Source organism: Argiope bruennichi, chromosome 4, assembly GCF_947563725.1.
Source record: "Argiope bruennichi chromosome 4, qqArgBrue1.1, whole genome shotgun sequence".
Classification (NCBI taxonomy): Eukaryota; Metazoa; Arthropoda; class Arachnida; order Araneae; family Araneidae; genus Argiope; species Argiope bruennichi.
The window spans coordinates 51,348,321-51,365,011 of NC_079154.1; the positions used below are offsets into that span (position 1 = coordinate 51,348,321).

The following is a 16,691-nucleotide window of genomic DNA, read 5'->3' on the forward strand; positions in this document are numbered from 1 at the left end:
CAAAATTACCCAGATCAAAATAAATAATTCATTATTATTCCTAATTCCTTTTGAACGACGATCCCCGGAATTTCCGGGTATCGAAGTTCAAAATCCCCGGAATTCCGGGGTTTCCCCGGAGCACAAACACCCCTGAAATTCTTGAATTAAAAAAAACACCAAATTTCATCTATCTAGCTCATAACGTCTGTAAATTATGTTAAAATACGAGAGACATAAAAATTTTTTTAAAACTTATTCGTACAAAGTGTAACGATTCATCAAATCTTGGAATCGAATTTATTGATTGTTGCAGTAATTCTTATTAGTTATAAATGGAAAATGAAACTTTCTAAGTACTTTCATCGGCTAAAAAATCATGCTTTTAGGTTAAAATTAAAAGCTATTGTAATAACTGAAAATTAAAATTATTATTTTAGTTATTGCTTTCAATCTAAGATAATGACTAATAAAATGTCAGCACTGATAAAATTTTATTTACATTACAAGAATAAATACTTTCCTTTCATTTGAAAGAAATCAGTCTAATTTTTTTTTAAATTCAAAATAATTGTCATGAAATAAGTATCATTGTCTAAAATAACTTCACATCTGTTTAAGCAAGTAGCGCTCCAATTTTTGTCAGGTTTTCAGATGAATAAAATGTTGCGTTATAAACTTCACTTTAGTGTATTCAAGGATTGCTTCAATTCAGCTATGTCAGTCCCACGATCCGTTCTTCTACGTGATAGCGCAAAGTTTATTATACTGTTTACTATTCCAAGGATAAAAGCTATCACTCCAATCCAGAAAAATGTTTCACGTCCTCCAAAGTTTTGAAATCCATAACCACCCAGCAGACAGCCAGTTGCTACACCTGATTAAGAAATCACATTACTTTAATTTCACATTACGAAATCGCATTATGTATATACAAGCAAAGATATCTATGATGCAGATATCGAAAATAATACTTCCGCTTTAGTTAACTCATTTGCCTTATTTTGTTAATTGAATAAAAGTCAAATGTGGAAAAATTCGGTAAGATAGTTGATTATTCTTATTGTAAATTCTGTATGTGAAGACTGATGGTAATATTCATAACGATTTGACCTTATAAGGGAAAAAAGTATGTAAAGAAAGGCCAATTCCTTTTAACAATATTTTATGATTTGGGATTAGTTCAAAGACATACAGAGTCATTAATATTTTTAATTATTAGATTTAATATGAAAAAATATAAATAAGATTGTGAATGAAAGTGGCCATACATTTTAAGATGATTTAAGAAATATTGATTAATATTTCATTTTTTAAATTGGTTAAATTTTAAGTTGTCAATATTTGAAAACTGTAGCTTAATGAAAGGATAAGTTATACAAAAAAATACATATAATTATTTATAAAAATATTTTTAGTTATTGGAAAACGCAATATTTTTTTAATATTTTGATGAAATTTAGTATGAGCGGTATAATTGGATATATTTACGTACTTAAATAGTAAATGATCTCTTGTATCATTTGTGATTTTATTAAATTTACTGCTGCAAATATTAGAGAGCTCATCAGCGCAATTTTGCGAAAACAACTATTTTTAATTGTCCTAAATAAAAAGTAATTTTAGAAAAATATACAGCTTTTAAAAGCATTCTAAATTAAATATTAAAATGTAGAATTTCTTCCCATTTTTCTATTTTTTTCTGAAAAAATATATTTTACAGCATTTTCAACGAGAATCTTATAATTTCGAAAAAATTTTCGCATATAAAAAAAAACTTTTGGTTGTAAGCGTTTTCCATCAGTTATACTAAAAAGATATCAGTTTAAAAACAACCTTTTTCTAATTGATAAAAATTCTTTACTGCACTAAGGAAATGAGAATTCTATGATTATTACATCTATTCGTTAAAATTGTAGTGAAGGATTTAATCAAAAATAAAATGGCTCACCTAATCCTTCTAACGTGCCACTCGCTATTCCTTGCACAGTTGCCTCTGTTCCTTCTGGCGAGATTATTTTAGCATACGATGTCATTGCAGCGTATAGGCTTCCATAACACGGCCCTTGCAGCACTTCTATTAGAAGACTCCACCATGGATTTACTATATAAGAATAACTTATAAATTTTATACCATAAGATGTATAAGAAACTATAAAGGTGTTCATGTGCCCAATTTTTTTTATAATCCATCCAGACAAAAAGAAGAAAGGTAGTTCACCAAGAAAGCATAATACTGCTGAAGCACATCCCAAGACCATTTGACTGGCATTTAACGTTCTCAGATACCAAAACACGTAATAACTGGACATACCTCTGTATATTCCAATGGAAAGCACTTGAAGTAAGAATAATATGATCCTAGGTTTAATTATAAGACTGCCCACGTCTTTGAAAATATGCTTGGATGTTTTCGCATTCTCCAATTTCAGTTTTGATATCACAAGCAAGTCTAGTGCAAAAAGCACAATCGACATATAAAAGCCAGCTGAATAGTTATATTTGCTTGATGAACCGGTTGCCAGCTGGTTCAAATAACCTGCTAAAAAGGCAAAAGATCCCCAACCCATTGTCCCCCACATACGTTGCTTGCCATACATTTCCGGTCTGTCTTCCAAAGCATTGAAGCATGCAGCATCTGATAGGGACGCAAGCGACCCCATGCAGATGTACATCACAACGGTCAAAAGGGTCATCATACAGAGTTGAAGAAGAGAATTTTCAGGTGTTTCACTTCCATCATTCGTTAAATTTTTCAGCCACTTATTGCAATGTTCCATGGCAGAATCATTACAATTCGACAAAACATGTTCAATACAATTCTGTGATTCATTTAATGGCAGTTCCAAGTTTAACAACGTGTTTATTTGGATTGCCAATGAATTGTTAGCACAAGAGGTATTGTTGGATTCACAACGATGGCATGAAAAGACACAGTCACTATCACAAAAGGTTTTGTTCCCTCTACAAATGTCTGTCCTAAATCGAATGTTGTAAAATGCATCTTGATGGCAAATTAAGGAGCTATTAGAAGATATTGTTGATGTCGAGGTAGGTTGAGGAATGAAATTCATTCCCAAGTCTGCTGCGACATTGATTAGAACTAGACTTACAAGCACCAGTTTCAGTTTTTGGAAGTGATCCACTAGGCTTCCTAGAAGTGGTCGAGAAATGACTGTGAAAGAAGACACAGAGGCAAAAATAACGCCTATGGCTTCGGCTGAGATTCCCAGCTGCTTGGCGTAGACTGAGATGAAAGCTATAACCCCAGCTAAAGCTGAAAAAAAGAAGCAGTTATTAAAAGCTTTGAGATACACCATAAAAAATATTTCTTTAAGTTTTGGAAAGTATAAAATATGCAATTTTATCTACAGAGTGATTCATTTTATTTGTCAAAATGTGATGTGATTTGTTTTTAATTTAAATGCCCAAAAACCATATTTAGCTATATAGCTGCAAACAAATTATTTATTAAAATGCGAATTACCTCGGAATAAGGCTTAAAATAATCAAATCTTTAGATTTCAAATCGTATAATGTTTCAAAGAAAATGAAATATTTAAATTGGAATATTATTCAAAGAACGATACAAGGCAGGTAAAACACAAACGATTTTCTAATAAAACAATTCATAAATCAAATAGAAATAGCGTAATAGACTAATTCTCGTGATATATATTTATTTTATATATTATATTTATTATTTACAATATTTCTAATTTTCAGTGAGAAGATCAAAATTTTAAATATGAATATAATGTATTGTTTGATGTTCATTTTTTATGATGCTAATATATCAGCCAGATTAATTTTTTATTTCATCGATGTATCAGAATAACCACATTATTCATAATTCGTATATGTGTTTTTTTAGTTTTATTTAACTATCGATTTGCTGCATGCAAAAAAAAAAAAAATCTGCTTAAAAAGCAATGATGTTTTTGTAGATGATGTATAAAGGAATACACCATTCATTGTAATTTAATAAAAATATATAACTTTTTAAAATTTAAGATTTTGTGATATAAAAATTTAAATTTATATATATTGGTAGAAAACGCGCGCTCCTGTAATAAGCAACTTCAATAACATCAATAATTGTTATAAATATTGATGTTCTTTCGACCATTTTCTAATTTAGTAACTATTCCAGTAAAATGGACTGGTACAGAGAATTCGAATTTGTGTTTAAAAGTGACCGTTATTACTAGAAAAAAGGGGACAGTGTTGATATTAACCTAAGAATGGTGATTTGTAAAACCTTTTTTATGCTAGATACTGTGGCTTCTTCTGAGTTGTAAGCAGTATATACTAGATATAACAAAGAAATAAAGAGCTACTTACCACCATTGCAAAGAAAATAATGAACCTTCACTGGAAGTAATCTTTTATTAATCTGAAATTTTGCCATTTTATTTTTGCAGATCCTAAAATAAAAAAAAAAACTATATAGGAAATGAGAAACTAATCTTTATAGTAGAAAATATTTTACTTATAATCTCTGGCGACACTCTGGTTTATACTCTTGAAATGGAATATGACAACGGGCAACGAAGTAAGTTCAAAGAAAAAAAATTTATATAAGTGAAAAGATCCATACCACAATGACAGAAAGAAAACGTTCTTTTATCTGAAAAAGAAATTGATGGGCAGTTGGTAATCATTAAGAGTTATTTTAACCCTACAGTTCATCATGTAGCCATTAGGCTGCACGTTTTTATTTCCATTTATAAGCTTCACGTGATTGTTCCAAAGGCCAATAATGAGAGTTTGGGAATTCCTTTTTAAATGGCTTTTGATAAACATTTGTACAAAAGACCGATATACGGCAATAGCAGTACTAGAATTAGATTTGAACTGAAAACTTGGGGAAATACTAAGATGGTTATTGTATGAATAGCTCTACTATTAAAAATACTATAAAACTAATTTTATTTTTACATTGTAAAAGTATATTGGTTAAAAGGGACTTAAATTTTTGATGCAGAATTTTTATAATGTGATTGGTATCACTGGGATATTGCTTATTCATAATGCAGATATTTAGAACATCTTAATTTTTTAAACAAAATTTCACGAAAAACGTTTTTATTGATTTTTCTAAATTATTTGCAGATATTCAAAGCACATATTTTTTTGTGCGTGCACAATGCTGGGCGTCTTAGGTATGTTAGAAATAATTTAGAAAATGGACCGGGATAGCCTAGTTGGTAGGGCGTTGGATTCGCGTCCCTTGGATTGCGAGTTCGAGTCCGCCGGCGACTCTCCGTGTGTGTGTGTGGTGGCTGGCGCACGTATAAATCTGTCGTGGTCACAAAGTCCTCCATATCGAGAATAATACCACTGAGGATCAGGGGTGATAGTTCTCTGATTCAAGTCTAAATTACGATCTGTGGTTGAGTGAATGAAATGTATGAATAAAGTCTCCCCCCCATTAAAAGGGTTGTGACGTATGTGTAGCTAAGTCGTTCTCTTGGCCCTAGATGGCGATATTGAAAGACAAGAGACGCACCCTTGGCTTAAAATCACTGACTTCTAAAGTAAGTGGCTTGTCTATGACAAGCGCCATTAGAAACAACAACAACATAATTCAGAAAAACGAAAGAAAAATTTTAAAAGTTTCTCAATTTCTAACTCAGTTAAAAAAAATGGGAGGTTTTTACTAGGCCTTTGGAAAATGATCGAGTAATATTCAAAAATGGCACGAAGGTGACCTTGAATCTCGTGAAGGCTACTGATTCCCATTGAAGGAAGCATAAAGTAAAACTGATGGAATGATAAATTAAAAATTAGGTGAAGCAGTAAAATTAAGTAAAGCAAAATCTCGTGCTTCATCGCCAGTTTGATTATTCAAGTCAAGTGATCACTTTCACTTTGTTGATGCCCATTTTATTATGGAAAACAAATGTTTATTTAGTGTCTGTTAGCAACCCTTTTAGATGCTTTCAAAAACTGAAAATTAAAAAATATTCTATAATCATTGGAATTATAATTTTTTGCACTTTAAAATCGTATCACTCACATGAAACAATGTTTAAAGATTTTTAAAGCTATTAAAGAAAAACCATACAACAGCAGACAATTTCTAATTAATTAAATATTTGGTTAATTTTTGTGCTTTCTAAAATCATTTATATTTTTTCTTCCGTTGAAAGCACATGCTTCAAATTTCATAACGACTAGACAAATACAGTAGATTTGCATGAAGAATAGGCACGTGCACATGTTTTTTTACATATAGTTGAGTAATCATGTACATGCTGTAAGCTGTTGTACAGTTGGATTTAACACCTTTATTTAAACATTCTCATGAAAAAGTACGTTTATAATCTCTCCTGCATCGAAATTCAATAAAGGAAATAAATTCTTTCAGGTCAAAACATCTGTGCATTAACTAAATATAAAAAGGCAAAAAAAAAAAAAAATGCGATAGATTATTTTACAAGTTCAGTTTTTTTCGTTGTTCGAAGATCGCAAGTAGTAAGTCTTTACATGTAAAATGCACATGAAATTTTGAATAACTGAATTTAGAAAAATGAGTCAGGAGACACAGAATCGGGACTCTGTGTAGTTTCATGAATCAGATTATGAATCAGATGCACATGGCATTTTACAGGAAATCACCTTTATATGAATCATAAAGCACAATTTATCATAATAAAAAATGGAACGAACAAATTTAAGTGAAGATGACAAAAGGCAAAAATTCTAATTCCCGTCTAGATTTCTCCGGTGTAGATTAATTTCATAATAATTTAGGCACGATGTTTGCAAATAGATTCAAAATCTTTTTCAATGTATTTATAAGCAAGTCAAGTTTTCATTTGTATTTATAAGCAAGTCAATAATTAATTTAAATCAATTGATAATAACATTGTTTATTATTTTGATTTGAATTTAATAAGATGTGATTTACAAATTACTCAATACAAGGAAGTGAACAATAATTTAATCAACATTCGACAATTTGATTTGAATGGTTTATGTTTACAATAAAAAGAACAGGATAAAGTTATTAAAAAACACACACTTTGTTGTCTATAACTTCGTGTTTAAAAAATATTTCATTGAGGGAATCATGAACATCAAATTATGCATAGGATATTTAAATTAAATTAAATCATTATTTTCGATGAACCAATTGGTTACCAAAGGCGGTTAGTAAAATATGAAGTACACAAAAAAATACTAATTTAAATTTTATAGTAGATTCATTTCAGAACAGAATATGAAATGCTATTTAAAAACAAAATTTCACTAGTTAAAAATATTGGCTTAAATTTAACTCGTTAAATTATCTATATGACTTAACTAAACGCTGATAATAATAAGAAGAAAAAGAACAAATTAATATACTATTTAAAATTTTAAATAAAGAAAGCTACAATTAATTAATAAATTAAAAGTAAAGATAAAAACCGCTTACTGTACTGCGCTGTTAACAGTCAAGTCGGTGCAGCAATTTGTAGGAACTAATCAAACCATATTATGCAGATAAAAGGGAATCAAAGAATTGAGGACAGCATCATCCAGCTAATTAACTCTTTCGCATTCTACGACAATTTTAGACCTCGCATGCAATCACTGAGTTTTGTTTAGGAGTATTATGACTGAATCATTCATCAAGCTTATCATAGAAGAATAGGAATGGCACTAAGCGCTGACTACGTGCGTCTAAAAACAATTTTAATGAGCACAGTCTTAACATGATTGTGAAATGTATGCATCTATTTCATACAATAACGAATGTTGTTGAGTCATCATTAAGTTTCGAAGGTTTCCCGGATGATGTGACAATTTTTCACTCGTTGTCGTGTTGAAAAATACAGCGGACCTTGATTTAATTTGTCTGCAACATCCAAGCTTAAGAACTTTCGATTATATTATAATTCAGGCGTAGTTCTGTGTTTTAAAAGATATCCAAGTAACATTGTATATCGTTTAAAGCACTGATGAAAGACGCCATACAGTGAGTAAACAAAGCTTTTTTCATAGCTGTAAATAAGCATTTATTTGCCCCACAAAACTCTCGTGTTGAAAATAAAAATTAATAGTTTGGTTCGATATAATTGCATATGTTATTTATGAATATTATAAAGAAAAAAATTAGAATTAAATAAATGATAAGTTTAAGAAAAATTTTAAAATTCCACTCAGAAGCTGAAAGGCAAAAGTAGATTCCTTTACGTCTTTTGGGTTCTAGGGGCCATGATCGATTTTCTCGAAGTCTTGTCATGAGAAAAATTGCAATAGATAGCCTTCCAATAGGAATCTACCTAAAAATGACACTAACGAGGAACAAAGTTTCTATACGAAATATACGTATTCCATACGTTTATGAAATACGTATCGATTCGTATATGAAAGTATATTTCATATACGTAGTTCCATACGTATATGAAAGACCTTTTTCTCATGTTACCCAAGTTATTTAATCCCTTCGTGTACAATGTTCAGTCTGACTCGTGCATAGAATTACGGTTTTTTAAATTTTAAATTTGCAGTTAAATGAAAGTATAAAGTTATTTAAAATCTAAACGTCACTTAAAATGCTTCAATATTCAAAAATACTTATATTAATATAGGAATTAAAATAATAATAAATGTCCTAAATAGGTATGTCATCTAATTGGGGAGTTAAGTAAATTCGTAGGTCAGAGGAGGAATGGTCGATACATCTTTCTTTCACCATTATTACCTACCTTTCTTAAACGTTATGACGTGACCCATTTTAGTTTTTTTTTTTTTTTAGAAGAATAGTTACTTCAAATATCACGATAGCGTTTTTAGTTTAAATGTTCTTAATGTCATATATTTTTTTTTAATTCACGACTAATTTCTTCCGATATTTATTCGATAGGGTTTAAATCTAGAGACCAGGATGGGTTGTATAAAAATATTGTTTAATATGGAAGAGACTCCTTTTTTTTTCTTCCTACAAATCTTAGAGATGTGTTTAGGATCATTATTTTGTTGGAGAATTCTAAAAGATAATTTTTCTGTCTTGGCTAGAATGTTTTTAAAAGATCGACAGATAGATGTGACTGTCCATATTTCAATCTATAAATCATAATTTTTCGCCCCCAAAAGTCCTTATAAACTTCCATACAATGATGTCTCCGTCACCGTGTTTGACCCCATCACATAAATTCTTAATTAAAACTTGCATATCCTATTTCCTCTTGATGAGGTAGACCATTTGAACCAAGAATATTGGAATTTGATTCATCACTAAAAAGAACCTATTTTCAAATGTATAAAAATTAAATTTTACGCTTTTTTTGCGAATTCGGTGAGTTTTTTTTACAGTGATTCTTAAAAGATTTCTTATCGACCGCATGTTTTTTATAACCTGCTTTTATAATGACCTTTCTAACCGTTTGAGGTATGATTTCAATGTTAAAATCAATATTTTACTCAGCAATAACTTGAGGTGCACTTACTCGAGACACATTCATTGAGTCTTTTGTAGGATATTTCTTTTATTTAACCGATTTGAAAGTCTTCCGGATAGATCTATATCCTCAAAAGTTTGAAACTCACAGTGTTTTCAAATAAAATTTCAAATGCTACAGACGTTATTGAATCCATCATTTCGCAGCTGAATTTATGAACAACTTTAGGAACTTTAATTTTAAGACCATTCTCTACAAGTTAGAATTAAGCAACTTTTGTTATCATATTTTCGTGACATTAAAATATATTCTAGTTTCAGAAATTAACTTCTGTTAATTTAAAATCTTGATTAACTTCTTAATTAAAAATAATTTCACGATATTGCGAATGAAATTTTTCTTTGCATATTATTTTAAAGTATTTTCTAAATATGTTAATTAAAACACTTAATGTGCAGATATCTATTAGAAATGCATTTTAAAATCTTTGTAATCTAATTATAAATCTATCAGTAGTTACTGACGATATAAAGCAAAGACTAGAAAATATGCTAATTTATTTGTATAATTATGGCACCGTTTAGAAGCCTTTTTCATTCACTGCATAAAAAAAATTTAGAAATTTTGATAAACAACTTCGATTATTAAAAATTTAATATGACAAAGTACCTAAAATATCGAAAAAAAATTTATGGGTTCATACGATAAATTGGATCTTTCTAAATGTGTCTGTAAAATTTTAGAGCGGTATCTATATTTTAATTAAATTATTGAAAAATCTTTATGCATGACAATATTGACAATATTTTATTGACTTTATGCAACACAATATAAAAAATGATTTATTATATTTTTCTACCACTCGCAAACTGAAATAGTTAAACTGAAATGAAGTAAATCTCTTATCTACATGCGAATTTTCTTATACGAATAAAAGTCTTAAATTAAAGGTGTGTGTGTGTGTGTGTTTTAAGTTTTTGTTCGTTTACAATTGTCGACACATTACAAAAACAATGAAATATTAATATAATACAAAATAAAAATGATTACAAAACCATAAAGTCCTATTTTTATATATGTTGTTAATTTATGTCTTTAGTAGAAACATTCAATTAATCAACTCTGAGATATATATTTACTTTTTTAAAATTTTTGAAAAGTTGCTAGTTCATATTTTCTTTATATATTCGTTACACAGGCATAATATTTTATTTCAATACATTTTTTACATTTTTTTTTTCGTTTTAAACAATTTGAAAGCAATTAATATTTTGTAAAAGTTGCAGAGAAATTGGACGAATTTCATATTATGGTACTGATTAATAAAACTTTTAATTTATATTTTTGTATGTTGTGTTTTTCCTTATATTCTATTTTTTGAAAGCCAAAGATTAAAAAAAAAATTAAAGTAGTGGGTTGAAACTTTTTTGTGATTGTTCTAAAATATATGCTTTATAAATATTGCTATGGAATTAACTCTTTCTAAGTCATTCTTTAAAAAGGTTCATTATTAAAAAGAGGTTAAAGAGTTCTTTAGAAAGGTTCAAAATTAATGAATTTTTCAGAACTTTTTTGTGCGTTTCACAATAAAATTAAAAAAAAAAACTTAAATTTCTTTAGCAGGAGAAAATCCATAGCAAATTTTATGCAGAATATTAGTAGTTAACATAAAAAAAAATTGTATAAAAATTTGCATTTTTTTAAAAAAAGTGTTAATTGTTTAAAAATAGCTAAAAAAAATTTAAAAATTTTAAATTTTACAATTTTTTTAGAAATAATTCAAAATTGTTTGTAGGCAACAGTTATAGAGGTACTATTCTATATAAATACATAATTCCAAACATTACATTAAAAAAATAGTTTAGATGGTACTGTACCTCTTTAATATCATTACGATAACTAAAAATAAATTGTGATGTATAAATAAGAAATGAATAAACTATATTTTGAGTGTTTTTTATCCCCCAAAAATTTATTTGATAAAATAGATTTTAATTTAGAAGTATTTATGCATAATGGCGCTCTGATTTCTTTAATTTTTTCAATCGAAAATCTTATTTAGACTCGGGTACTCTGAAATATAATTAGTTGTGTTCATAACTCAATTTTGACTGGAAACTATCAAGTTCAATGTCTGAAAAGCTGCAAATAATAACTAGTGAATCATTACTAGTTACGATTAATTGAAGTCTAAGAGTTAATTGATTACTTTTTAATATTCAGAATTTTTTTATAAAATTTAAAATCAAGATTATTCAAACCATGCACAGTTTTATATGGCAGTTAGGCTTATCACTAGAGTAAAGATTTAATTATACTTTATTTAAAATCCTCAAATTACAAATTGGAATAATAAAGGATAATGTAAAAGCACTAAGATTAAAGACAAAATATTAAAAAAAAAAAGAGGCAACATTTGTATATTTATGCACACCAAAATTTATTTTGTAAAGTTTACAAATCATTCCAAAGACGATTAAATACACTACAACTTTTCCTTAAACATCGGTAACTGTAATTCGATGCTGGAATCAGACTTATTATTTTAGGCGAAAAGACAAACGATAAATTTATTATAATAAAATCGTTAGTCCTTATTAATACGTTTCAAGACATATTTAGGAACAGTATTCGCAATCATATTAAAATAAATATATTTCAATCCAAATGTAGCTTGTAATAAATATACATTTTCTTTTATCCACTGGGACAGATACGTAATGTATATACATTTTTTTCAAATTCTTACATGCCCCGATAATAATCACAGCAAAAAATGAAATGCTAAATTATTTATTACAAATATCAACATTAACATTATTTGCTCTTGTATTTAAAATGTAAAAACAAGCTAAATGAATAAGATATGAAAATTCAAATAATAATTAAGATTTTATTATTAATATTTTTCAAGGAAAATAAAACTTCAATAAAATTTTATGAAATAAGTGAATGCATATTACTTACTAATAATAGATTTTCTATAGATCTTCGAATCTTGCCTTTTTTTGTAATAAGTCAATAGTAAAATCCGTATAGATAATTGTAAACTTGGTTCGGTACGGCATAAAATTAGGAATAAGAATCATGCTTCGTTTTCTGACCTGTGATTCGACTTTGCTACTTCCTCTCAAGAAGTTCGAAATAAATCACAATTAAATCTGAAATATTATACAGTTATCTTGTGAATGAGTTATTTCACCAGTAAAATAATACGAAGATCAAACTACAGATTGCAGTATTTCCAAATGTTACATTGAAAATTCGATATTTATCATCACAGATATGATAGTAATGATTTGTTCTTCAACTTATTTTGCAGTCATAAGCTAATGTTAATCATGAAACGACGTAAGTGAGATACAATTCCTCTGTTTATCAGATAATGAGTGTTTTTGTTTGTATCGAATTTCATTTATATAAGATGCTCCTTATGACGAGGGCAGTGCAGAAAACTGACAGCAATCTTTCATGGACCAAGTAATAAATAAAAGTCCAAGGTTGTAGAAACTTTACGTAAGAAACCATAAGAAAGTATTGCATACTTTTGGATTATTAAGATGGAAAGAAATTTTCGAAAGTCCCTCTCGATTTTTTTATTTCTTATGCATTCATATAATGTTTGAACCCTGAATCATGAAAGCAAATAATTTCGATTTTTATCGTTGAAGTTCCCTGAAATAACACTTTCAGACATTCTGGATTATATAGAGATGTCGAGAATTTAAAAAATTACATCTAATTTCTCCGGTGTTTGAATGAAATGAATCAGACTTTACTTAAGGAAAGACAAAAAAGAAACTTGGAAGATCACAGTTAAGTCCGCAAGAGAGGAAATCTCTGTCCCTTCCCCCCCCCAAGTGATGAAAAATGGCATGTTTTTAAAGTATAATAAAACGCAGAAACCAATCCAAAAAATGATTAGTTTTCTTTCGCTCTCTGAAAGATCTAAATTTATCAGAATCGAAATCAAATTTAGGGACGAATATAATAATTTCTTTAAACGAAAAGGACAATAATCCTAGGGAACTGGTTATTTAGTTTAATTTATTTCATTATATTAACGTCTCGTTTTAAAGCAACAGTAGGGCTATTTTGGGACGGACTTCATAATTTTGAAACTCGGTCAGATGACGAGAACGACACCTGATCTGGCACCCTCTCTCCAAATTTTCTATCTTTCAGACCTCAATGTCCAAAAAGCATATTTTGGAATTTAAGTCAGTCTACTTATTAGCGTGATAACTCAAAGTCGACTTAAGCTAGAATGATGATATTTTGTATAGGTCTTTACATCAAATTTGTCGACCTCTATCAAATTTTGAAGGAAATCCATTCGTAGGAAGTCTGTCCGTTTCTCCAAGTACAAGCGAACACCATAATTACAAAACATAGAGAGATAGACAGGTAACAGTCAGTACACAGAGTTAGCATCTATAATGTAGATTCGTTTCAAATTTGTAACTAAATCCGCTAAGATGTTAACCGACTATCGGTCTGTACTTTCTCATGTATGTAAATGCGATAACTCAAAAACGCGATAATTTAACTGAAAAACATTTGGTATATGATCTCGTGTTTATGGTTGTATTTATATGGCCTATTTTGGTTTCAATCAGCCAAAAAACGACGGCATTCGATTTTCTACTACTTGTCATGCCTGATACTATGCATATCAGCTATTAATTGCCAAATATCACTAGCTATATTCGTGCAGAAGATTGATCGACTAACTATTGTTCGCCAATAGCATACAGTTAATTCACAAGTACCAGTTTTCTTTACTTATACAACTTTCATGTGTGAAAGAAAAAATTTGAGCACTCATGGCGTTAGAACGGCATTGTCCAAGGTCCTTAATTTTATACTAAAGAAGGAAGATAGCGTCTTTATTAAATAATATGCAAGAAAGTTTCCAGGGAGGCACTATCATTGATTCAAAATATAGATTGAATAAGTTTTTAATCCACATATTAGCAACACTTGATATGTCTCCCCTTTAACGTTCAAATCACCAGTCGCAATATAGAAAGTGAGATGAGAAACCATTCTTGACAAGAAAATTATGAAAATTTTATTGTTGAGATTTTATTAGCACAAGCCAGTATGGTTACTTTAATTTTATAATTACATTAAAAATACTTACATCATTTTAAAGATTGCAGAAGTAGCACCGATATTATTCGAAGTTTAATTTTTTGTTTGGCATGTAAAAAGATATAAGAAGTTCCCTGTTTTCCCTGTTTCAGAAACCGATTTGAGGCAACTGGGCACTGGTCAAAAGAGAATGAGTACAGGAATATCCAGTTACCCTCAAATTTAATAAGTTAAAATATTTTGTTCTCCTCAGGCTTCAAAACAACATTGCTCAAGTAATAATTTCAATGGAATGGGCGTAATCATAGAGTGTCAGGCTGTCAAATTGTCTAACAAGTGTCCACAATCTCAGAGTATTAATATGCTTTTATTAGTAGAGTATATATATTTTTTAAGTTATTTATTAATATGCTTTTTCTATAAAAAATATATATATATTGAGAAATCTCAAAATTTGAAGCTTTATCCCCCAAAAGAAGTTACTACCCAATACAATCAGGCTGAGATAGATTTTTTGATATCGAAAATAGTGACGGATTTACGACTAGGAAGCTGTCTAAGGCCGCAAGGCTACCGGAAGGCCGTAAGTAGGTCAATTAAAATTTTTTATTTAGTTACCAAATAAATAAATTCGTAAAAAGATGCAAATTCTATGAATTATAATATATGAGATGATATTAATACTTTGTTGGGTATAGTTAGTCAGGTTTCTATAAGTTCCATAAAATTTTCTTAGCATTAAAATATTTATAACATCAAAAGTATGAAATATATAGTATACAAACTTGGATGCCTCATATTCATGAGTCATCTTATCTCCTTAATCAAAGTCAAGGCTGACGGCGTGCCATAACTCTGCTCAAACCGAAAACAGCATCTACTAACCTAAATTACTTAACCTCATTAGTTGTTATTATGATTAATAGATGCTTTAGGTCAATGCATTTTTGAGAATAGTTTCCTTTTGTTGAAACTTGCAACACGTTATTAGTTTTATTAAGTGATAACACGAAAAAAATGAAAGGAATTCGCTCATGCTAGTGACACTTATAAAAGAACGATGAAAGAAAAGAGGAAAAAAAACCCTTTCCAAAATCCTGATCAATTTCTTTGCGCTAAGAGAGCTCCAAAAGTGTAATTAAAATATGTCCAATTGTCACCTCTTATATCAATTACTGCTATTGATAAATTCAAAATAGATAAATTAACGAAATACGAACAAAGAAGAATCGGAAGTTAATAATGAAAGGAATCAAAATATTTTTAACTCTTCAGAGCGTAAATGAATTAAACGCTGATAAATTCCCTACATAATCTAATACTAAGCTAACTGAAATGAAAATATCTTGGAACATGGGAGTCTTCTAAACACTGAGGTTATATATTATATCATAAGAAACGTACCAAAGCATTTAATATAAAAAAATGTAATGAATTTTCACTGTCAAAACATATTTATTTGAATGATTTGTCAATAAACACACACACACGTGTGGGATGGAATCTGGAAATAAGTAAGAGAATATTTTAGAATGAAGTTAATATGGGCTAAATTAAGCTTAAAAAAATAGGAAATTAATTAAGTTTAAATTAGATTTTAAAATATTACACATATATATATATATATATATATATATATATATATATATATATATATATATTTCTAAACAAAAAAAATTGAGAACTGAAAAAGAGGAGATGGATGATGTTATCTAAATCAGGATGGTGTGCTTATTGCTTTGTTTTATCTAAAAAAATTTTTTTTATTTTAGCGATTGGAAAGGTTTTAACGATTGGAAAAAAAACAAGAACTTCAGAACGCGGGATTAATATTGAGAACAGACACAAAATAAATACTCCGAGAGATATTCTTTATGCAAAATTGATTTCGCAATGCATTAAATGTATTCAAAAGTTAGGTATTGGTACAATTCTTTGAAATGTGTTGTTCATATAATAAAACTTCTCAGCTTTAATATTTCGAGGCAAAGGAAGGAAAGAATGTTTTTGATTTCAAATCAATTAACAATGAAATTTTTTAGGAATTTTAGAGTTAATTTTGAAATATTATTATTATTATTTTGAAGAAAAAAAAACCCACAAAAACACATTGCAATCTACGACAAGGTTAAACCAGTTTTTTTAATCAAAAAACAACATGCGATGAATTCAAAGAGCTTACTTTACATAAAAAAAATGGTAAATAAAATGAGTAAGGAA

General features: G+C 28.8%; 1 protein-coding gene across 5 annotated transcripts in view; it reads right to left on the reverse strand.

The window, feature by feature from the left end:
- Positions 1-454: 454 nt before the first annotated feature.
- LOC129967066 (major facilitator superfamily domain-containing protein 6-like) overlaps positions 455-16,691 on the reverse strand; it is a 63,240-nt gene continuing 47,003 nt past the window's right edge. For 3 of the 5 annotated variants that reach the window (XM_056081720.1, XM_056081719.1, XM_056081723.1), the window contains exons 2-4: positions 4,324-4,406; positions 1,931-3,256; positions 455-856 (exon numbers count right to left, since the gene is read on the reverse strand). In XM_056081720.1, the coding sequence (XP_055937695.1) occupies positions 660-856; positions 1,931-3,256; positions 4,324-4,390 (1,590 nt within the window). In that variant the 5' untranslated portion in view covers positions 4,391-4,406 and the 3' untranslated portion in view covers positions 455-659. Of the gene's footprint in view, positions 857-1,930; positions 3,257-4,323; positions 4,407-7,405; positions 7,660-12,341; positions 12,536-16,691 lie in introns of those variants that run through there. The other 2 variants (XM_056081721.1, XM_056081722.1) reach the window with 2 other exon arrangements.